Raw genomic sequence first — 25,036 nt, 5'->3', positions numbered from 1 at the left:
GATCTCGTTCCCCGTCCCGTCACCGGGAGGGGTATCGATCTCGGCACTCTTCTCGACACTCCTCTCGTCATTCGGAGGTGTCTCCGCAAAAGAAGATGCAGCGTTTGGCATACTCTTCGTCGGATTTATCCCCGCCTGAGGGACCAGAGTATGAGGAACCATCTACCTCCTATTCTCCATGCCGCTCCCAGCTCTCCCTGGAACCGGAGGCTTCCACTTCTTCTAGTCCGTCTCGCCGGCCGGCCTTAGCGGACCAACTGTCTTTTTCATCCTTTCTCTGACAGATGGCGGATGACTTGGATGTGACTTTGGACACTGGGTCTCGATATTCTAAAGAGTATCTGGACACCATGCATTTGCCTCATCCTCCGGCGGAGACGCTTCGGCTTCCTCTGCATAAACTGCTGGACCAGACTTTCATGCGTTGTTTTGAGACACCGTATTCCATACCTGCAGTTCCCAGTAAGCTGGATGCTCGATACCGCATCGTTCACCACAAGGGGTTTGAGGGAGCTCAACTTTCTCATCAGTCCCTTCTGGTCGAGTCCTCCCTCAAGCGTTCTCATCCCTCCCAAGTCTACGCTTCCGTGCCTCCGGGCAGGGAGGGGAGAACGATGGATAAGTTTGGTAGACGTATCTATCAGAACTCGATGATGGCGACTCGAGTGCTCAATTACAACTTTTTCTTCTCTTCATATTTGGATTTCTTCTTGCCGGTGCTCCGCAAGTTCATCCCTTTCATCGATGCTCAGGCTCGTTTCGAGTTTGAAGAGGTGGTGGCGACCCTGTCCCAGTTACGCTTGCAGCTGATGCAATCCTCCTACGATGCCTTCGAGCTCTCGGCACGTGCTGCGGCCTGTTCGGTCGCCATGCGTCGCCTGGCATGGCTTCGTACCATTGATATGGATCTGAACCTCCAAGACAGACTTGCAAATGTGCCTTGTGCGGGAGCGGATCTATTCGATGAGTCTATCGAGACTGTTACTAAGAAACTCTCGGACCATGAGAAGTCCTTCCAGTCTATCCTGCGGCCTAAGCCGAAGCCTCAGCAGTCTCGTCCCTCTAGACCGCCTCTGATCTACCAGCGGCGTTATCAACCGAGGCAGACTCCTCCTGCGAGACAGCCTGCGAAAAGACAGCCTCCCCAGAAGACTCAACAGAAGCCTCAGATGCCGGCTGCACCCAAGGCTACTCAGCCTTTTTGACTCTCTTCCAGGGAGCATAACCGACCTCGTTCTGTCTTCCCCTGTTTTTCCCATAGGGGGTCGTCTCCATCATTTTTGTCATCGATGGGAGACAATCACCACGGACCTTTGGGTTCTTACCATCGTAAGAGAGGGATACTCTCTTCATTTCCAACGGGTCCCCCCGGACCACCCTCCAAGAGAGTATCCTTCCAACTTAACGCAGACCGCTCTTCTCCTCCAGGAGGCTCAGGCTTTGCTTCGGCTTCGGGCCGTCAAACCGGTCCCGTTAGATCAGCAAAACCGAGGGTTTTACTCCCGGTACTTCCTGGTCCCGAAGAAGACGGGCGATCTGCGGCCCATTTTGGACCTTCGAGTCCTCAACAAGTTTTTGGTCAAGGAGCGGTTCCGTATGCTGACCCTTGCCTCTCTCTATCCCCTCCTCGAGCAGAACGATTGGTTATGCTCTCTGGACCTCAAGGAGGCCTACACTCACATCCCGATTCATCCGGCCTCCCGCAAGTTCCTCAGATTTCGGGTGGGACATCTGCATCTGCAGTATCGAGTGCTTCCATTCGGCCTTTCATCGTCTCCCAGAGTCTTCACGAAGTGTCTGGTGGTGGTGGCCGCTGCACTCCGGAACATGGGTCTTCAGGTGTTCCCATACCTCGACGACTGGCTCATCAAGGCCCCGTCAGCTCCAGGGGTCATTTCGGCGACCTTGACTACCATTTGTTTCCTGCAAAGCTTGGGCTTCGAGATCAACTTTCCCAAGTCACATCTTCAGCCCACCCAGTCTCTCCCCTTTATCGGGGCGGTCCTGGATACCATTCAACTTCGAGCATTCCTTCCTCCTCAACGCATGGATGCTCTCCTTCTACTCTGCCAGTCGGTGTCTTCTCGCCAATCCATCTCAGCGAGACTCATGATGGTCCTCTTGGGCCACATGGCATCTACAGTTCATGTGACACCTTTTGCCAGACTTCATCTCAGAATTCCTCAATGGACCCTGGCATCTCAGTGGACTCAGGTGTCCGATCCGTTGTCCCGTCACATTGTAGTCACTCCTCTACGGCAGTCTCTTCTCTGGTGGATGACCTCTTCGAATCTATCCAGAGGTTTGCTGTTTCACTCTCCTCCCCACCAGAAAGTTCTCACGACCGATTCATCGAACTATGCATGGGGGGCTCATCTGGATGGTCTTCGCACTCAGGGGTTCTGGACAAGTGCGGAACGACTTCATCAAATCAATCTTCTGGAGCTCAGAGCCATCTTCAATGCTCTCCAAGCTTTTCAGCATCTGCTTCACGACATGGTGGTCCTGATTCGCACAGACAATCAGGTCGCCATGTATTATGTCAACAAACAAGGGGGCACGGGCTCGGCCCCTCTTTGCCAGGAAGCTCTTCGAGTCTGGGATTGGGCGGTCCGCCACAACACCTTCCTCAGAGCTGTCTACATTCAGGGGAAGGACAACGTCTTGGCAGACAAATTGAGTCGTCTTCTCCAGCCTCACGAATGGACGCTCCACTCCGACCCCCTTCATCAGATCTTTGCTCAATGGGGAACGCCTCAGATAGACCTCTTTGCAGCCCCCCACAACTTCAAACTGCCTCATTTTTGCTCCAGGATCTACACTCCTCATCGCCTCGAGGCAGACGCCTTTCTACTGGATTGGGGGAATCGCTTCCTATATGCGTTTCCTCCATTTCCTCTCATTCAAAAGACTCTGGTCAAGTTGAGATCAGACCATGTCACCATGATTCTGATTGCTCCTCGGTGGCCCAGACAACCTTGGTACTCCCTTCTACTTCAGCTCAGCAGCAGGGAGCCAGTACTTCTTCCAGTGTTTCCTTCACTACTCACTCAACATCAAGGTTCACTACTTCATCCCAACCTGCAGTCCCTCCACCTGACAGCTTGGTTCCTTTCAACATAACTCCTCACCAGTTTTCTCAAGCAGTGAGGGAGGTCTTGGAGGCTTCCAGGAAGCCTGCTACTCGACAATGCTATTCCCAAAAATGGACTAGATTCTCTTCCTGGTGTATTTCCAATGCCACGGAGCCTCAGCGAGCTTCCCTTTCTTCTGTATTGGACTATCTTCTACACCTGTCTCAGTCTGGTCTCAAGTCTACCTCTATACGGGTCCACCTGAGTGCTATTGCGGCTTTCCATCAGCCTCTACAAGGGAAACCTTTGTCTGCTCATCCTGTGGTTTCCAAATTTATGAAAGGGCTTTTTCATGTCAACCCTCCTATCAAACCTCCTCCTGTGGTTTGGGATTTCAATGTTGTCCTGTCTCATCTCATGAAGCCTCCGTTTGAACCTCTCAACAAGGCTCCACTTAAGTATCTCACCTGGAAGGTGGTTTTTCTGGTGGCCCTCACGTCTGCTCGCCGGGTCAGTGAGCTTCAGGCCCTAGTGGCAGATCCACCGTTCACTGTATGCCATCATGACAAGGTGGTTCTTCGTACTCATCCAAAATTCTTGCCTAAAGTGGTCTCTGAATTTCACAACAACCAATCCATCGTGCTTCCAGTGTTCTTTCCAAAGCCTCATTCTCATCCTGGGGAATCTGCTTTGCACACTCTGGACTGTAAACGTGCTTTAGCTTTCTACTTGGATCGCACAAAGCCACACAGAACTGCTCCTCAACTTTTCGTCTCCTTTGATCCAAACAAGTTGGGACGACCTGTATCGAAGCGCACCCTCTCTAACTGGATGGCGGCTTGTATCTCTTCCTGCTATGCCCAGGCTGGATTATCCCTTCCCTGTAAGGTCACAGCCCATAAGGTCAGAGCAATGGCAGCCTCTGTAGCCTTCCTCAGATCGACACCGATTGAGGAGATATGTAAGGCTGCCACTTGGTCCTCGGTTCACACATTCACCTCTCATTATTGTCTGGATACTTTCTCCAGACGGGATGGACAGTTTGGCCAAACAGTATTACAAAATTTGTTCTCTTAAGTTGCCAACTCTCCCACCATCCCATTGGGGTTAGCTTGGAGGTCACCCACTAGTGAGAATACCTGCCTGCTTGTCCTGGGATAAAGCAATGTTACCGTAACAGTTGTTATCCAGGGACAGCAGGCAGCTATTCTCACGTCCCATCCACCTCCCCTGGGTTGGCTTCTCAGGCTAGTTACCTGAACTGAGGAGACACGCCCGGTACATCGGGCGGGAAGGCACTGGCGCATGCGCGGTGCGGGCATCTCGAAACTTCTGAGTTTCTTCAAGCAAGACATGCTTGCAAGATGTCCGTATCGGGGCTCTGTCGGATGACATCACCCACTAGTGAGAATAGCTGCCTGCTGTCCCTGGATAACAACTGTTACGGTTAGATACCAAAACCAAAATTTAGTCAGCCTCTATTTCTATTAGTGAGAAAGGTTTTGTATTTTCTGTCCCTCCCTACCACCCATTGCTCATATTTTGTTTTGCTTTTCAGCACTCCTCATATGCCAGATATTGTAATTGTTGAGGATGATGAGGATGACGTGTTGGAGGACGATGTCCCTGTTATACAGGATGATAAAAATGAAGAGCTGCTCAGGTCTGAATGCCATGCTGCAAGTGATGCAAACCCACTCATGTCCAGTGCAGTCAAACCAAATAGCCAGTCCTCGCTGATTGCAGATGACCCTGTCACAATGATGGACTCGATTCTCAGTGAGAGCGGGGCAATTTCACAAAACATCAATCTTTTGGGGAAGTGAGTATTGTTCGTTTATTTTCAAAAGCATTTTTAACATCTTTTGAAGGGGGTAAGCTTTTAAGATCTTTATTAGCATCGATGTCTCCTTAATATCTTTTGTTTGGCGTCATGTTCACACCAGATTTACAAGAAGTGTCAAGGTACCAGAGTTTCAAGTTCTTTAGATATACCATATTGTGTAATATTTGCATGGTTTCTGAGAGGAACTTTTATTTTTATGCATACCTCCAAACAATGTCTGCAGACATTGTTTGCAGGTATGCATTGGCTCCGCGTACCCTTGCTTGATTAGTCGTGACTTTAAATGGTGCGCTTGGTTCTTATAATCATAGGTATCAGAACATTCAAGGGCCGCCAAAAGCTTTCCTGACTCTGCAGGATTGATCAGGCTAGACTTTTGCCCACTTCTGCATCCTGCTCTTCAGCCCATTGAGGGCCGCCGAAAGTTCCCCCTCCCCCCCAAGCGATTCTTCGGGGCAGAGGAAGCTTCCCTCCACCTTGTCCCTCCTTCCTCCGCCTGATACCACTTATTTATGAAGAATTAGTCTTGTCTCACCTTGATTAGACTCAATACTAAGTTTTTCCTTGTTTAGCTCTTACTTGGAACTATTTAGATGTTAAATTGTGCTCAATGCTAAGGACCGGACTCATTGCTAAGTTTTCCCCTATTCAAATACTAAGTTCCACCCCTGATTTTGCTCTCTCACGAAACTAACAGATGTTGGGCATAGCGCTAAGTCTTATCCCTATTAGATACCCAGTTTAAGTTCTCTCATGAAACTATAAACTCTGCTCAATGCTAAAGATCAGGCTCAGCGCTAAATACCGTATTTTCTTGCATATAACGCGCGCATTATACGTGGTTTTTACGTACCGCGCATACCCTTGCGTGTTATACGCGTGAGTGCGTTGTACAAATTTTTTTTTACATAGTTCCCCCTCCCCCCCGACATCCGATTCAAACCCCCCCCCCCCCCGCAGGACCGCTCGCACCCCAACCCTGAAGGACCGCTCGCACCCCCACAGCCTCCCGACCCCCCCCCATCATGTAGAAGCTCCTACCGGTGTCCTTCTGCTTCCTCTTGGCAGCAGGAATGAGGCCGGATTGGCCCATCTGTCCCAAAGCTCCGCCTACTGGTGGGGCCTAAGGCGCCTGGGCCAATTAGAATAGGCCCGGGAGCCTTAGGTCCCACCTGGGGGTGGGGCCTGAGGCACATGGGCCCAACCCGACCATGTGCCCAAGGCCCCGCCCCAGGAGGGACCTAAGGCTCCCGGGCCTATTCTGATTGGCCCAGGCGCCTTAGGCCCCACCAGTAGGCGGAGCTTTGGGACGGATGGGCCAATCCGGCCTCATTCCGTCGTTGGCTGCCTGCCGGACAGACGGGTTTGGCTCCCGTCTGTCCGGCCAACTATACAAAGGTACGGGGAAGGGGGGTGGGGGTGTTATGGGGGTCGGCCAGGGGGGTCGCGGATCGGCTGGGGGGACGGTCGGAGGTTCTTGGGGGGGCGGTCGTTGGGGGGAGGGGGGTTTTAATCAATGGCAGGAGGGACTGGGATCCCTCCTGCCCGTAATGTAGTGCGGGGTGGGGGTAGGGGGTCGCGTGGCCAGGAGGGTTTGGGCTCCTTCCTGGCCTGAGCAACTAGCGGGGGGGGGGGGTCGCCAGGGCCAGGAGGACTTGGGCTCCCTCCTGGCCCGAACAACTAGCGGGGGGGGGGGATCACCAGAGCGAGGAGGGCTTGGGCTCCCTCCTGGCCCGATATTGTTGGGGAGTCGGCGGGGCAAGAGGGCTTGGGCTCCCTTTTGCCCCGATCGTGTCGGGGGGGCAAGAGGGCTTGAGCTCCCTCTTGACCCGATCGTGTCGAGGGTGCCGCAGTTGGCTGGGGCAAGAGGGCTTGAGCTCCCTCTTGCCCCGATCGTGTCGGGGGTGCCGCGGTTGGCTGGGGCAAGAGGGCTTGAGCTCCCTCTTGCCCCGATCGTGTCGGGGAGTCGGGACCGCCAAGAGGAAGCAGCAGGACACCGGTAGGAGCTTCTACATGAAGGGGGGGGATGGGTCGGGAGGCTGTGGGGGTGCGAGCGGTCCTTCAGGGTGGGGGTGCGGGTGGGAGTGCGTGCGAGCGGTCCTTCGGGGTGGGGGTGCGGGTGCTTGCGAGCAGTCCTTCGGGGTGGGGGTGCGAGCGGTCCTCCAGGTGGGGGGTGAATCGGACGTCGGGGGGGCATCAGGCTTTCAGGGTGGGGACAGGACTTCAAGGGGGAGAGGAGAGTCGGGGCGGGCGAAAGGAGAGTCGGGGTGGCCAGAGGAGAGTCGGGGCGGGCGAAAGGAGAGCCAGGCGGCGACGTGAGAGTCGGGCAGCATGCGCGGTATACGGGTGTGCGCGGTATATAAAAATATGAAAGGATTTTCCCAATGAATATGCATGAGATCTATTAGCATACAATGAAAGCAGTGCATGCAAATAGATCTCATAAATATTCATTGGGGAAATCTTGAAAACCCGACTGGACTGCGGCCCTCGAGGACCGATATTGGACACCCCTGTCTTACATGAACATATTTAGATGTCAAGTTGGGCATATTGCTAAGGACCGGGCTCACTGCTAAATTCTTTCCTGTTTAGATGCTAGGTCCCACCTCTGATTTTGCTCTCCCACGAAACCAATAGAAGTTAATTGGGCATAGTGCGAAGTTTTATTCTGATTAGTTACCCAGTTCTACCTCCATTCAAGCTCCCACTTAAATCCAATAGACGCTTAAGTTCACCTCCGTTCTTGTCTTATTAGCAGCAATTAGATGTCGAGTTGCTCTCCTGATTTAAACCACCACTCAGAAATTAAATAAGTCCCACGCTCTCTCCCTGAGCCGACACGAAGCCTTTCCTCTGTTTGAAGTTACTTATTCGTGAAACATTTAGGTCTTGCCACCCAGCCCTCCCAAAGGCTTACCCTAATTCTCACCATGAAGCTACCTCTGTGGTTCCTTCTTCTCCTACTCTGCTCATCTTTCAATACCACCCTCTGCTTGAAACCTCCCTCTCCCAACTTACTCGACTCCACAAATGGCAGTAACATTTGCCCTGGCCTCAGAATCCCCATGCTTATGTGCACCAGAAGTCATCCCTCCAAAAAAAACCCTCAAAGAGTCAATCACGCCTCTTTAAAGCCTGTCCCCACCTTCCAATCTTCTCAACCTTGCCTCTGACTCTCTCACGACAGTCCCGACTCTTTATTGCAACGCCAGATCCGCATGCAACAAGACTCAAATTTTGAATGACCTACTTGAGGATCTTAACCCTGGATTCTTGTGCATCACGGAATCATGGATTGATAAAGACGACTTATTTACATAAAATGATCTCTGTTCCCATGGTTACCAAGCCCTCTTCTCCCCCAGAACTAACCGAAAAGGAGGTGGCCTGGCACTCCTCTACAAATCATTCTTCGATGTCCAGCTCCTCGAAAAGAGTAGCCACACCTCATTAGAATATATGCTAGATTCAGTCAACGATGAACTCCACCCTCACCCAACATCTCTGATAAGATGGAGGAGGTCTGTAGCTCTTAGCAGTGGAAGGTTTCGGCTTCGGCCGAATCATAGAGGCAAACAATTTCTCATTTTCAGACAAACGTTTTGTAGCTGCCTGAATTGAGTCATCAAAGAGCTCATTCCCTTGACATGGGATGTTGGCCAGTCGATCCTGCAGATTTTGGATTCATGTCTATGGTGCGGTGCCATGCTAGATGGCGCATCACCACTGAGAACGCAGTGACCCTGGAGGACATCTCAAAAGCATCATATGCAGCCTGAACCATATGCATGCGAAGTTGACCTAGAGTTGAATGCATATGCTGGAACTCTGGTAGGCAATGTTGTGGAAGATACTTGAAGAAAGTAGGCATAGCATTGACCTAATGCTTGAGATAGAATGTAAACACAAAATTATAGTTTAAGATTCTATTTGTCATCATAGAATTTTGATACAGCTGATTGCCAAACGTGTCCGTGGTCCTGCCCTCTCGGCCAGGAGGGACGGTCGCATAAACTTTTGCAGGATTGGTTCTTTTTAAAAGTTTGAGAAAGAATGCTATTCATGGGTAATTTGAGAGAATCCCTAGGAGGATTAGGCATACCCAGCTAGTATTTTGAATCAGACTCCAAAGCAATGTGGAGAGATCTTTACTCACTTGACATAAGAATTTAGTAAAGGACACAGGATCAGAAGAGGAGTGACCTCGTTGAGGCGAAGGTGAACGAGAACCTCTCGACAGCAGAGAAAGAAGGTGAAGCCTCTCTGGAGTATTGGTACCGCAGGTCTGAATCCATAGACAGAGATGAAGATGAAAACCCACTTCTAGAACAAGAAAACCCACTTCTAGAACGAGTGGGAGACACAGAACGTTTGCGTTTTGAAGAACCAGCTGGTGAAGAAAACCTCGCAGGAAAAGAACTCGATTAGTGAGAATGCTGAGGTTCCACAATAGGTTTCCTGGATAAAGGAGTTGGAGGTCTCGAGTCTCGATGCCTCGATAAACGAGGTCTGTCTCGAGAAGCAGACCTGGACCTCAAAAAATGCCTTGATAAATGATGTGAAGAGGAACTATGTCTCGAATCAAGGGCCCGTGATCGAGTCAAATCCAGCCTTGATGAAGAATGTCGAGGAGTCCTCGCCCTGTGCCTTAGAAAAGGCAATGCCTTATGTGGAGAGGTAGGACTGGAGGTTGGAGATCAAAGTCGAGACACTGAAAAGGACTCAGCTCCTTGTATAGATTGATCTCGAGGCACTCTCAAGGACTCAACTCCTTGCCCAGAGTGTACAGATTGATCTCGAGGTACTCTCAAGGACTCAACTCCTTGAATAGAGTAGTCAGGTTGAACTCGAGGCACTCTCAAGGACTCGATTCCTTGTAATACTGTGTAATGCAGCGACCTTGTAAAAAAAAAAGAAAATACACAAGGCATGAGTAAAACTAACTCGCGCAGAGCCTTGAAATGAGGGCTTCTCAGCTCTGCAGAAAACTTAGAGCTGAGGAGACGCACGGCCTACGTTGGACGGGAAGGCACTCGTGCATGCGCGGCGCAGCAGTCGCAAACTTTCTAAAAGTTCTTCAACATAAGAATTGCCTCTGCTGAGTCAGACCAGTGGTCCATCATGCCCAGCAGTCCGCTCACGCGGCGGCCCTCAAGCAAGCCTGCTTGTGAAGCTGTCTGCATCGGGGCTCTGTGGATGACCCATATGTTGAGAATATGCTGCCTGCTTGTCTTGGGATAACCTTTGCGCTCTTGGGGCTGTTCGCAACTCTATGACCATTTTGATACGTAATCACTTGTAAATACTCTCTCCTTGCTGTCTGCTACTCTATGATCAATTTGTGTAACCACTCGTAATCTCTGTCAAACTACTCTATGATCAATTTGATATGTAACCACTTGTAATCTCTGTTTAAATAATGTGAACCGCCTAGAACTCTTCGGGGTATGGCGGTATACAAAAATAAAGTTATTATTATTATTATTATTTCTACCTCGCTATGAGAACTCAAGCTGGAAGTTTCTCCTACCCCCTCGTCGCAGTGCTCAACTATGAGAGACTCAGTTGCTCCAATTATGTTCTTTTCCTTGCATCTGGACATACAAAGCTGGTCGTGGACCGCTGTGAGTCACCAGAAGGGTCCCTGTGAGTGGCCAAGCTGTACCTGATGGCTCCGGATTTTCAGCAGCTGTTCAGCCAAAGGCGATTTGCTGGTGGCATAGGTCACCAAACAAACCTCCTTGCCTAGTGAAGGAAGTGTGATGTTAAAGGATACTCATGACCATAAAGTGAGCATGGTCCTCAAGAGGTAACTTGAAGCTTTGGTCCTAGGGATTAAGGCAGAAGCTGTGGCTTCCTTTGTGGCATGTACTTGCTACACCCATCTGTCTCGAATCCCAGCCTCAGAGGATGACAAAGATCCCCCAAAAACTCCTATCTGAGGTGGAATATATAGCGGACACTCTTGTATAATATCATCAGAGTTATGAGCAAGGTGTCAACCTATGCTATCTCCGCTCGGCGGATATTCTGAATAAGACAGTGGGCAGGAGATTCAGCCTCTAAAGCCACTCTATTTAGCAAAGCTCTGAATGCTGGACAGTAGACCCCAGACGACTTAGGGTAGGGGATTTGGGAAGTTTTGAGGCTCTAAAATATTCTGTCCATATGCAGGAGGCCAAGCGACAGGTCATTTCTAGGGTCACGGCAGAGATTCATCTGGGATAGGAGATAGTAAATATCTGGCTCTTGTCCCTCCCCAACCTCCAAGAAAGCACAATAACACCAGGACAGGGGCTAAGCCTCCCCAGATAGGGGTCAGGCTGTCAGCCTTTTGTTTGGTGTGGGCTCAAATAGGCACAGTCCGTTGGGTCCTAGAAGTTTTGAGAAAATTACAAAATTGAGTTTTGTGCCCCTTCCACCCCCCTTCTAGATCTCTTTTGTATACTTTCTGGCAAGCTGGCCAGAGTTCAGGCAATGTTATAAAGGCTACTGGGTCTGTGTTATTGAGCCGGTACCGGACGAAGACTCAGGCTTGTGTAAATATTCCATATACTTCATTATATGAAAGAGAGGCTCAGATGACTGGAAGCCAATTCTGGACCTAAAGTCGGTCAGTGCTGCACTAAAAGTTCCACATGGAGACCATTCAGTTGGTCATAGGCCTCAGTCAAATTGAAGGAGACAAGAAACTCCTCCAGTGCAACTACTGCCGCATTCCCATTTTTCCATCCCACAGGAGGTTTTGCAGTTTCGTGTGTTGGAGCAGCATTTCTAGTTCTTGGTGCTTCCCGACGGCGTCTCACAATTTTACTATGGTGGTGGTGGCAGCGCACCTATGCAATGCAGGGATCCAGGTGTACCCATATTGGTTGATTTGGCTAATTAGAGCCCCGTCAAAGGAGGAAGGTGAACTGGCAGTTTTGAAAGTGGTCCAATTCCTCCAGGATTGTGTCAAAAAGATATTAGGCGCCTCCAACTCATTTAAAATAAGGCCATAAAAATTATTACTAATTCAAAAAGATCAGATCATGTCACCCCATTATTAAAGAATGCTCACTAGGGGGCGTGGCTTGGACGCGCATTCCGATGGTCGGGTAAACGAATAGCTCCGTGCTCAAAAGCTATAATTTTGAAATTACTACAAAAAAAAAATCAAAATTCAAAAGAAAAAAATCTAAATATTGAAAGACAATAACGTCTAGCAAACAGAACAAAAGCGATTTAGGAGCAGGAGGATCCGGTACAGGAAGTAATAAACGATCAAAACCGGAGCCAAGTATTACTCTTTCAAAAGCTCCATTGCCATCAGATGACAACCTCGATGTAATGGAAGAATTAAGACAAATTAAAGAAATTGTTCTGGACAGCAACAAAAAACTACAAAAAGCTATTGAAGATGCAGCAGCATTAACTAAAAGAGTGGAAGTGACGGAAAACAGAATAAACTTATAGAAGATAACTTTGAACAACTCAATCTGAACGCAAGACAAAACAAAATCATATTGAAAGAGGTAGAAGAAATTAAAAGAGACCTTGAAGACAGCCGGAACCGTGAAAGAAGAAATAATTTAAGAATAATAGGAATACCGGAAGGGGTAGAAAAAAATAATCCTATTACTTTTTTGGAACACTTTCTACCTAAAGTACTACCATTAAAATTTAAAACACTACTGGAAATCGAAAGGGCACACCGGATACCAACACAAAGGAAAACTTCACAAACTGGACCAAGGACATTAATATTCAAACTACTGAGACATCAACAAGCGCTGGAAATTTGTCAATTAGCTAAAGAAAATAAAAATCTCAAATGTCAAGATTCAAAAATACATATTGTCCCTGATTTTGCAAGGGAAACCGCATTAAAAAGGAAAAAATTTTTAGATATGAGACCACAACTGAAATCTTTAGGGGCTAGATATGGGCTCCTTTATCCAGCAATAATGAAGATCACTATTGCAAATAAAACTCAGAATTTTACAGATCCAACAAAACTACAAGAATTTCTGGACCAATATGAACAACCCATGACATCCTAAACATCTTAATGGAAAACCTAATGAGAAAATGAGTATGTATAGATTTATTAATACTTTACTAAAATATTCACCATATAAAAATTGATTTTATTAATAATATGACTTACAGTTAAAATTTAGAACTTTGAAGTGGATTCAAAAAACAACAGACTGGAACTACATGTGCTACAGCACACACATGGAACTATACAAAACCAACATTCTTTGAAGGAAATAAAACAAACTTTATAAGAGTACATAAACTTATACTTTTTAAAGGAAAGTTTTATAAATATTTTGAAGAAAATGTACTTACAGAAGAAAACGTGGATTAAATGGAGATCCGAATGAAAATGGAATTCATTACATTTACAGAGAAGTAAATATGGTAACTAAATATGGGAGTGGTTATATACAAACAGGAAATGTGGTTGATAGACAGGAAAAATCTCCAATCACGCTGCTGGGGAGTTACAAAATACAAAACAAAAAGAGATTGGACAACAGAGAGAATATCGTGTAAAAGGAAGTGCTTCCGTTTTGATTCTATCTCTTAAAAATCTCTCTGCCGATTTTATTTCAAACTTTAATTAATTCCTACACCCCACCTCCTCCTTATGTGTAAGAAACAGTGAATTATATATAACGAGTGATGCTTACTATTGAGGTAGACCACTTACTCTCTTTAGATAAATTTGGAGAATATAGAGGTGACAGGGGATGTTGTACTTTTGAAAATAAAAAGAGTCCCAGGGAAGAAGCGTCGCCTTCCACGGATAATCTTTTCGAGACAAGCTGAATATGTAATGATAGGAGTTCATGAAAACTAATTAAAAACTCCTCTCCGATTCTAAAATGTTGCTAAGTTTGTTATGAAAGAGAGGAGATTCAGTCTGGAATAACACAGAATAAATCCAAAAAGAATATGCTATATGTAAGGTATAACTGATTTTCTCCTTCTCGAATACTGAACTAGCTTCGAAGTTGTTCAGCGCTTTTATTTCTCTGACACTTTGACTGACGGAATGTCCTCGATACTGACAAAAATAAAAGCAAGTCCCTAGTCAGGAAACATCTTCATTACTTGCTCTCTCGAGGAAATGATGAATGTCTTAGACTATTTAGCAGAAACAATGAGAGAGGAATACTGAATCCTACAAGGTTGAAATAATAGGCAACACAAAAACGTTTTTAGAGACAGAAGTAGGGGGAAAGAAAAGAATCTAAAGTAAATCTAGGAATAAGAATATTGACTTACATCCATAGCACTAAATGCCTCAAATAGAAATGTAAGATGTGCAGGATCAAAATACAAATAACCTAAGTAATGGGGAAAAAAAAAAAAAAAAACTCATATCGTCACTCTGCAAACTTTCCTAAAGAGATTTAAGATTTGAAAAACTAATGGATTGAAGTATCTCAAATTTAAAGAAAGAAATAAGTGCTTCATTTCACGATTCAATAAAGGAGTCTTACAACTGGGAATTTTACCTAAATCTCTTCCTCATAACACAAATTGGAATAAAGGATGAAAAATAGAATGTTTGCAACAAATATACCTATATAAAGACATTTTAAGACACACAGACTCCACTTCATGATCCACATAGTACTATTAAAATAATAATAATATTAGATATCAGTATAATGAATGTAAAGTTGATTCTTGATAAATATATGTTAGATTGTAATTCTCATAGATAAATCTTATATAGAGTTATCAAAAGATAAGATAATATTTTCTTATATGGATTTAAATACATTAACTTTTTATATAAAATTTATATAAAAAAATATTTATTTGCTAGATTTATAGGAAATATATTAGATGAAGAGAGATAAATTATTAGTAGTAAATAAAGAATATTTTATTTTAGCTTGGGGGAGTTATTTTAACCTAACCTCATCTTGCGTATCCAAGTATTCGTATTTAATAAGAGGGGGGGGAGAGGGAGGGAAATAGGGATATGGGAGGGATTGAGAAAGAAAGATATAAAGGAGATATAGAAGTAATAAAAGGAAATTATAATTTATTAAGTATATTGGGAAAATATATTAATAAAAAACATTATTTATCATTATATAGAAAATATATTATAAAAATTATAATTATAAATGTCTCTTAAAATAATATCTTTGAATGTTAATGGTCTAAGTCATGTTATAAAAAGGAAAAAAGCATTACTGTTCTTAAAAAGGCAAAATGCAGATATATGTTGCATACAAGAGACCCACCTTTCAAACATTGAATCTAATAAGTTGACAGGTGGTTGGATAAAGCATTGTTTTTATTCACCAGCCATAGGGAAAAAAGCAGGTGTTGCTATTCTAGTGAATAAAAAATGCTCGGCTTTATTTAAATTAAAAGAATCAGATATTCATGGAAGATGGGTAAAAGTGGAAATATGCATGGGAAATACAACCATGACGTTGTTTAATATATATGCCCCTAATTCAAAACAAAATGAATTTTTTAAGACTCTTCAACAACTGGCTACTTCAAATCTAATAGTAGCTGGGGATTTTAATGCTGTTATGGATCCTTTATTAGATAAAAACCCAAATAGATATATGAAATCGATGGGACTAGATAATTTGGTACAAACTTGTAATTTGACAGATATTTGGCGAATACTTCATTTTAATGGACGGGAATTTTCTTTCTGTTCTCATGTTCATAATTCTTTTTCAAGAATAGATTATATATTTATATCAAAACACCTAGCACATCAAGTAACACAAGCTGCCATTGATCCAATCATATTAATTGATCATGGTGGAGTGTGGATTGAAATTAAAATCACAGATCAAAATACAAATAGACCAATATGGAAATTTGATAATACATTGCTTGCTGACCAATATTTTGTGAGAATTTTCAAACAAAAATGAAAGATTATTTTCAAATGAATGATAAAGATGAGATCTCTAGGGAAATATTATGGGATGCTTTTAAGGTATCAATAAGAGGACAAATTATTTCTTATTCGGCTTATCTTAATAAACAAAATAGAAAACAATTTTCTAATTTGGAAACAGAAATAAAAATTTTAGAATCAAAATTAATAGAAAAATGGGAATATTCTATACAACAAGAATTATTAAAACTTAAAGTAAAATACAATGAATTCTCATCAAAGATGATAAGAAAAGATTTATTCTCCCAGCAGGCATTGTATTATGGAAACTCAAATAAGTCGGGAAGAATATTGGCAAATTATCTCAAAGCGAAAAAAAAGAAATCAAAAATAATTGCTATAAAAGATGAAAAAGGTGACACATTAACACAAATTGAACCTATTTTAAAACAATTTCTAAAATTTTATAAATCTCTTTATACTTCCGAGACTTATTTAAATAAAGAAAAAGATGGTTTAGAATTTCTGAAAATGTTAAAGGGTCCAAAAGTTCCTGAACATATAAAACGAAGTTTGGAAAAGCCAATATCATTAAAAGAATTAGAAACAGCATTGAAATCCCTTAGAGTTGGATCCGCTCCAGGTGGTGATGGATATACAGTGGAATTTTATAAAACATTTCAAAATTTATTATTACCCTATTTATTAAATCTTTTTCAATATCAACTTAATAAAGGATGTATAAATGGCACTATAGCAGAATCTTTAATTATTGTTTTGCCAAAGCCAAATAAAGATTCCACATTGGTTTCAAACTATAGGCCAATATCTTTAATAAATGTAGATGGAAAAATATTAGCAAAAATACTTGCATTAAGATTGGCTAATGCTCTTCCCCATATTATAGGTATGCCTCAAACAGGATTCGTTGCTCAAAGACATTCATCTCATAATACCAGATTAGCATTCCATATGTTATACTTAACAAAGAAATTGAATGAGCCTACTTTGCGGTTTCTTTAGATGCAGAAAAGGCTTTTGATAGAATAGAATGGACATTTATGTATCAGGCTATGGAATGGTTTGGTATAAGTCCTGGATTCATACAAATGATACAAACATTATATAACTCCCCCTCTGCTAGATTATATATTAATAATACATTTTCAGAAAAATTTAATCTACAGAGAGGAGTTAGACAAGGATGTCCCTTGTCTCCTTTACTGTTTGATATAGTGTTAGAACCCTTAATATTAGCAATCCAACAAGTAAAGGAAATACAAGGTATACCTCATTCAGATAGAGAATACAAAATATCAGCTTATGCTGATGATTTATTATTATATTTGAGGAATCCAGAATCCACCATTCCACAATTGCTTGAACTAATTGATAAATTCGGAAAGTTTTCAGGATATAAGATAAATTGGAATAAATCAGAAATACTTCCATTAAATGTACACTGTACAAAAGGTTTATTTAATACATTCTCTTTTGTTTGGAAGGAGGATACTATTAAATATCTTGGAATTTGGATCTCAAAAGATTTAGAAGACACAATGAAAATTAATGAAAAATGTTTATTACAAAAAGTGACAGAGATGTGTGAACAATGGAATCCTTTACATTTATCTTGGTGGGGAAGAGTACAAACAGTTAAAATGATGATCTTACCTGTAGTTTGTTACCAAATGGGAATGATACCAGTTTTCTTTCAAGAATCTTTTTACTCAAAGTTAAATAAGGTATTGACAAAATTTATTTGGCTTGGGAAAAATCCCAGAATTGCTCTAGTGACATTACAAAGACCAATTGCGGAGGGAGGGGTAAATTTTCCCAACTTCTATAGGTATCATCAAGCCTATATTTTACGTCAAGGTATGTATTGGATCCTCCCAGAGCCCACTGATAATATTCCAGAATGGTTCTGGCTTGAATGGAGACTCATGTTTCCTTTACGTCTTAGTCATGTAGTTAGTATCAAAATGCCAAGGCTATACAAAGAACATAAAATATTCATGGATACATGGAAAACTTTAAGATACATAAGTAATCTAACTCCTATTCCAATTAGCAAATCAACAAATCAAACAATTTGGTTAAACCCCAAGATCAAAATTGGCGGTTTCAAAATAATCTGGAAAGATTGGATGATAGCAGGTATTCGCACTTTAGATGATATAATAAAAAATGGAAAGTTGCTGGAGTTTTCACAATTGCAACATAAATTTGATCTTAAAAAAACACAATATTTTAGATGGTTGCAATTGAAGCAATCCATTCAGGTAGGGTTCCCTGAATGGAAAAATCTTACTAATTATCACAGTTTGGAATTCCTATGTTTCCAGATTAATCCAACAGGTCATGAAGCTGCACAGTGGTATAAATTATTATCCGATTATATAAATAAAAAACCAAAAAATGGTCTTAGAGACATTTGGAGCATTGAGATAAAGCACCAAATTAGTGCATCTCAATGGCCACGACTTTGGTCTTGGAGGTTAAAATGTACGGTGTCAGCATCTATGAGACAAACTTGGTTTTTTCTTTTGCATAGAGCTTTATGGACCCCTACACGTTTACATAGAATTGATAGCTCTAAATCTAATAGATGCTGGCACTGTCATGTTGAAATTGGGACATTAGACCATCTTATATTCTTTTGTCCATTCATCTTAACATTCTGGAAATCAATTTGGCCCCAAATTAATAGGATGCTAGAAAATCCAGTAGCCTTGACATATGATACTATATTATTTGGAACAACAATGAGAGCAAGAAGTCAAATATCATCAAATAATAACAAACTTCTTTTTATTTTAACTGGAATAGCAATACAACAAATCACATTCAATTGGAAAAAACATGACAGATTAAATTACACATTCTGGTGGAATTCTGTATGCCATATATACAAAATGGAGCTCACTATAGCAACACAAAAAGGACATATAAATGAATTTCAAAAAATATGGAAACCATTAACTGAATATTGTAAAGAATGATTAATTTTCCCATATATAGAATTTGATTAGAGAGAAAAAATGGATGAGATCATATTCCTAAATATTATATAATAAATTAATACTTGATATATAATATGATATATGGAAAGAATAAATTTAAAAATTTAATTCATATATTACTGAATAGAAGGGAGGGGGGAGGGGATGGGTTATTATTATATTAACTAAGAATTATATAAATTTAGTTTTCTGAAATATTAATATGAATTTTATATTTTCTTTTGATGTAAATGTGAAAATGAATAAAGATTTCTCATTCTGTATTGATAGGGAGGGAGGGAGGGATGGGAGATTATTATATTCAATAACTTTATAATATATTGATTTTCTAAAGAAATGTTAAATTTGATATTAATATGTGAGTTAATCAAGTGTGTTCAAGTTTATAATGAATTTATTTAAAAACACTTGTTGTAACATAAGAAAATGAATAAAGATTTATAAACTGTTAAAGAATGCTCACTAGTTACCCATTCCGCATCGAATTACATATAAAATTGCTTTATTAACTTTCAAAACTCAGAAGACTAATGCCCCCGCTTTCCTAGACATACTTTTAATACCGTACGATCCTCCTAGAACACTAAGGTCTGCCTCACAACATAGCCTTAACGTCCCTTCTCTCAAAATAATTGGCACTCGTCGAGCCACCATTTTTTCAGTTACTGCTCCTTTAATCTAGAATTCTCTCCCACTTTTCATTAGAGCAGAACAGAGTTTGGACAAATTCAAGAGTATTTTAAAGTGTTTTCTGTTTAAGGATGCCTATGAATGAGTTTTTCTATTCTCTAGTCTTAATTTTTAAGCTAATCCCTTCCTCCCCATATCCTACTGTTATCCTTCTATGTTTACTTTGCCTAACAATTGTAGTTCTACCCCCTTTTTCCCTTTTGTTAACAATTGCCCTTTACCAATCAAGTATGTCCAATTGTATGAAGATTGTGTCTATCATCTGTTGTTTGTTCCCCTGTTTTATATTTTATAATTTAGCTTTTAATTGTACAACGCTTTGAATGTTATGTTAAGCGTTTAATCAAATTTTTAATAAACTATGAACTTCAAGAAGAGCCAACTGGAGCTAACCCAGTACCTGGAAGATTTGTTTGACACTGCCTTGGCTAGGTCTTCCTTCCAGAGCCACACAAACTGAAGCTCTGGAAGCGTATTTTGGACCTGCTACAGAGTCCGACTCCCACTGCGTGGTATTATCAGCAGGTCCTGGGGTCAATGGCGGCAGATATAGAGGTGGTCCTTTGGGCAGGAAGCACACATGAGGCCTCTCCAAGACTCTTCTCTCTAAGTGGTCTCCCCAGATGGACTTGCTCCAGCAACCACTTCCCTGGTTACCAGAAGTGAAGAGCAATCTGCAGTGGTGACTGCAAACGACTGTTTTCTTAAGGAACTGGAGAAGTCTTTCTGGAAGGCAAGGTAGTCAGTCTTCTCAGACAATGTCAACAGGCAAGGTAGTCAGTCTTCTCAGACAATGTCAACAGGCAAGGTAGTCAGTCTTCTCAGACAATGTCAACAGGCAAGGTAGTCAGGCTTCTCAGACAATGCGACAGTGGTGGTCTATGTCAACAAGCAAGGTAGTTAGGCTTCTCAGACAATGCAACAGTGGTGTTCTGTGTCAACAGGCAAGGTAGTCAGGCTTCTCAGACAATGCGACAGTAGTGGTCTATGTCAACAAGCAAGGTAGTTAGGCTTCTCAGACAATGCAACAGTGGTGGTCTGTGTCAACAGGCAAGGAGGCACCAGAAGCTCCCCTTTATGCCTAGAAGCTCAACACCTCTTTTGATGGGCAGAAAAGCTAATTTGCAACCACTCTCGGTTGCGCAAGTAGAGGGAGTGGAAAATGTGCATGCCAACTTTCTCAGTCGGCAGACTCTCTCAACCTGGGGGAATGGTCTCATCCCCCCAGGCATCCACATTCATAGTTTGGCGGTGGGGGCATCCATGGATGCATCTGATGGCCTCGATTGTAAACACAAAGGTGGCTCACCTTTACAGCTGATATGAGCCCAGAAGTGCAGGGTTGGATATGTTAGTCCAACCGTGGCTGGAGAACGGGCTCTTGTACGTGTTTTCCCTGTGCTAAGGCGAGTCATCCACTGGATCACAAGTCATCTGGGGTTGGTAGTCCTAGTGGTGCCCATTGTGGCCCCATAGACCATGGTATGCAGACCTAGTTTGCCTCCTGAAGGACAAAAGCCTCTGACTGCCAGTCCAAATGGATCGTCTCACTCTGGGCTTACGGCATGGCTCTTGAGTGGGCTGCCCTGGTGACCAAGCTTCAGAAAAAGTCGCTGGAGGCTACACATCTCCAGTTCGACAAACTATTCGGATCATCATTGAGAGCATCAAGGATGTCCAGTACCTCCGATGCCTGGACAGATAGGAAAAATGCTTGAGTAACTGACGTCAGAGAAAGGGCGGGAACGCCGGAAGAGGAAGCAGCGCAGGGCTCAGAGAAGGGGCAGGACCCCGCCGGCAGAGGAAGCAGCTGGGCTCACTGGCATCCAGAAACAAGATAGACAGGTTCTCCATGCGGAAGGGGGAGGGGGGGAGGCTGTGGGGGTGCGAGCGGTCCTTTGGGTGGGGGTGCGAGCGGTCCTTCGGGGTGGGGGTGCGAGTGGTCCTTCCGGTTGATGAATCGGGCGTCGGGGAGGGGGAACTATGTAAAAAAAAAGTTGTAAAACGCGCTCACGCATATATCGCGCATGGTTATGCACAGTTTGTAAAATCGTGTATAACGCGCGCGTTATATGCGTGAAAATACGGTAAGTGTATTATTGATGTATAAAATGTGGTATTTATTGTTACACTTACTGTAAGTTTTGAAAATAATAAAGAATTGGGAAAAAAATGTTTCTCTTGTGGATAATTCAGCCTTTAACAAATATTGATCATGAAATTTCTGGCTAAAATCCATTTACATCAAGTTTCAAGTTTATCAAGTTTCAAGTTTATTAAATTGTTTGATTAAACGCTTTTCCAATTTCAAAGCGTTTTACATAAAATAAAAAGAATTTAAAATAGACTAACTTATACATAATATTCTACTAAACGAACAAGGGTTACATCCTTTAGACAAGAAGAAAACTGGAAACAATGGGAAAGTGGGGAAGAAATACAATATTTGTTAAGAGAACATAAAAGGGAAACAAATTGGGAAATGAGGGGAAATAATAAGAGACCAAGAAAGGTCATGAGAATGAGTATTTATAGTCTATTTTTAAGGGAAAAGAAATTAACTGATATTATAGAAAAAGTAAACTGTCAGTTGAAGGCTTCTTTAAAAAGAAGACACTTTAAGTTCTTTTTAAATATTTGTAAATCTTGTTCTAATCTTAAATACAAAGGAAGGGAGTTCCATAACATTGGTGCAGTCACGGAAAAAATTGAAGCACGGCGGGTTCCGATAACTTTTAAGGAGGGAACATTTAAAGTAGATTGTGAAGCTGATCTAAGAACTCTTGATGAACTGTATGGAATCAGGAGCCTATCTATGAAAGCAGGAGTATTAGATTTTAATGTCTTAAAGACTAAGAGAGCTATTTTGTAAGTAATCCTGTAAGATATAGGCAACCAGTGAGCACTTTGTAGTAAGGGTGTGACATGATCAAACTTTTTTGAGCCTGAAATAATCTTTATTGCAGTATTTTGAATGAGTTGAAGACGTCTTATATCCTTTTGGTAAACCCCTTTTAATAAGGAGTTACAGTAATCTAATTTTGAGATAACTAAAGAGTGGATTAATGTATTAAGAGAGAATGAATCAAGAAGGGGGGCAAGCGAAAGGATCATTCTTAATCTGTAGAAACAGTTTTTAACCATTGCACTGATATGTTCTCGGAAAGTGAGGTTGTTGTCTATTAAGACCCCCCAAGATTTTTGTATTAGTAGTTTGATTGAGGGGTTTATTGTCAATTATAATTGGACTAATAAGTTGAATTCCTTCTTTCTCTGAAAAAAGCACTGTTGTGGTTTTATTAATACTTAAGGAGAGTTGATTGTTATTTAACCACTCATGAATTTTAGCTAACTTATGATTAATTTCTGATATGTCCTGCAAACTGTTGGGATCAATGGTGTGCAGAAGTTGGAAATCATCTGCATAGGCATATACTGTGAAGCCTATGGATTGACAGAGTGTTAATAATGGGGCCAAATAAATATTGAACAATAATGGTGAGAGTATGGATCCTTGTGGTATTCCATAATTATTTTGGTACGGCTTAGAAAAAGAATTGTTAAAGAACACATTAGAAGATCTATCTGTAAAGTAAGAACGAAACCAATCATATACTTTATCTGTGATGCCTATAGAAGAAAGGCGATGGAGGGAAGACCTGACAATGAGGAACAGGAAGATATCCAGCAGGAGGTTCCGGTCCCAGAGACATCAGTACGGCCCTCCCCTAAGAAGCGTAGAGTTGTGGTAATTGGGGATTCAATGCTGAGGGGCACGGAGGGCCCAATCTGCAGACCAGATATTCAATCGAGAGAGGTTTGCTGTTTACCAGGAGCCAGGATCCGGGATGTAACCGCCTGCTTGGACAGTCTCATCAAGCCCCAGGACCACTTCCCCATGCTTCTTATCCATGTCGGAACCAACGATACCGCCAGGAGCACCCCGGAGAGGATACCTGAGGACTTTGGTGCCCTGGGTGAGAAGCTGAGGAGGTTGGATGCGCAGGTTGTGTTCTCCTCGATCCTTCCAGTAAGAGGCAAGGGAAGAGCCAGAGAGAATCGGATCCAGAAGGCAAACGACTGGCTGCAAGGATGGTGCAAGGAGATGAACTTCGGGTTCCTGAACCACGGAGAGGCACTACAAGGACTACAGGGACCAGATGGGTTGCACCTGTCCAGCAGAGGGAAGAACGTCTTTGGACACCGATTAGCCCGCCTACTCCATAGGGCTTTAAACTAGGTAAGTTGGGGGAGGGTACGGGCACTAATAACCTATCTAATGAAGTAAGCTGCAAATACCATTCAGGATCTGAGGTATATACACATAGCAATCATGGATCTGGGGGGGGTGCTCACATTTCCGGGTTCAGGGGGGATACTGACATTTTCGAATCCAGGGTAAGTTCACACTATGTTTCAGGGTCTAAGGAAAATACACACATCGCAAACAATACCAAAGGAGCCGATGGAGCTCAATCGGGAAGATCACTAGATAGCCATAACAAACCTAGGATTTGGAAGGCTATGTACGTCAATGCCCACAGTTTGGGCAACAAGATTCTGGAATTGGAGACGGAAATGAGGGGCGCCGACCTAGATGTGGTGGCAATATCCGAAACCTGGCTTACGGACTCCCACAGGTGGGACATGGTCATACTGGGTTACAATTTGTTCCGCCAAGACAGGGAGGGCAAAATGGGAGGAGGGGTAGCACTATATGCCAAAGATGACATCAAAGTTACCAGAATCACAGATGTTAGGTACACAGGGGAATCCCTTTGGGTAAATATGGCCAGGGGAAAGGACAAATGCCTGTACCTTGGCATAGTATACAGACCTCCAAGGCAACAGGAAGAACTTGATATGGAATTAATCGAGGACATAGAGAATATCACCTTGCGTGGGGACACAGTATTGATGGGGGACTTCAATATGCCTGACGTGAATTGGAACACACTTTCCTCTGCGACCGGCAGCAGCAAAAGGCTATTAAACTCTATAAAGGGAGCAAGACTCAAGCAAATGGTTTTGGAGCCAACTAGGGATCAGGCGATTCTAGACCTAATACTTACCAACGGAGAAAGTGTCACAGATGTCTCTGTGGGAGACACGCTGTCATCCAGTGACCATAACATGGTATGGTTTAACCTCAGAAAAGGTTTCACCAAACCCAACACATTAACTAAGGTCCTCAGCCTCAAGGACACCAACTTCGAGGACATGGGGGAATTCATCCATCAGTCGCTGCAAAACCAAGCAGAGACTGATAATGTAGAGGAATTGTGGTCAACGCTGAAAACTACCATACACGAAGCAACAAACAGATTTATTAAATCTGTAAGTAAACGACGAAGAAAAAACAAACCGCAGTGGTTCTCTACGGAGGTCTCCAACCTCATAAAAGAGAAGAAGAGAGCATTCATCTCCTTCAAACATTCAGGGAAGCAGGGCTCCAGAGAAGACTATCTGGCCAAGTCAAGAACCGTCAAAACAGCAGTCAGAGAGGCCAAATTGCAGG

At 42.9% G+C, this 25,036-nt stretch overlaps 1 protein-coding gene across 1 annotated transcript in view; it reads left to right on the top strand.

Annotated features, from left to right (window-relative positions):
* The window catches only part of HSF2 (heat shock transcription factor 2), a 75,764-nt gene that overhangs the window by 28,504 nt on the left and 22,224 nt on the right, over positions 1-25,036 (top strand). Inside the window, exon 5 of the mRNA XM_033937573.1 lies at positions 4,633-4,896. Within this exon, the coding sequence (XP_033793464.1) occupies positions 4,633-4,896 (264 nt within the window). The remainder of the gene's footprint in view (positions 1-4,632; positions 4,897-25,036) is intronic.

Source organism: Geotrypetes seraphini, chromosome 3 (genome assembly GCF_902459505.1).
Source record: "Geotrypetes seraphini chromosome 3, aGeoSer1.1, whole genome shotgun sequence".
Lineage (NCBI taxonomy): Eukaryota > Metazoa > Chordata > Amphibia > Gymnophiona > Dermophiidae > Geotrypetes > Geotrypetes seraphini.
This window is presented reverse-complemented; position numbering and strand designations above follow the sequence as displayed.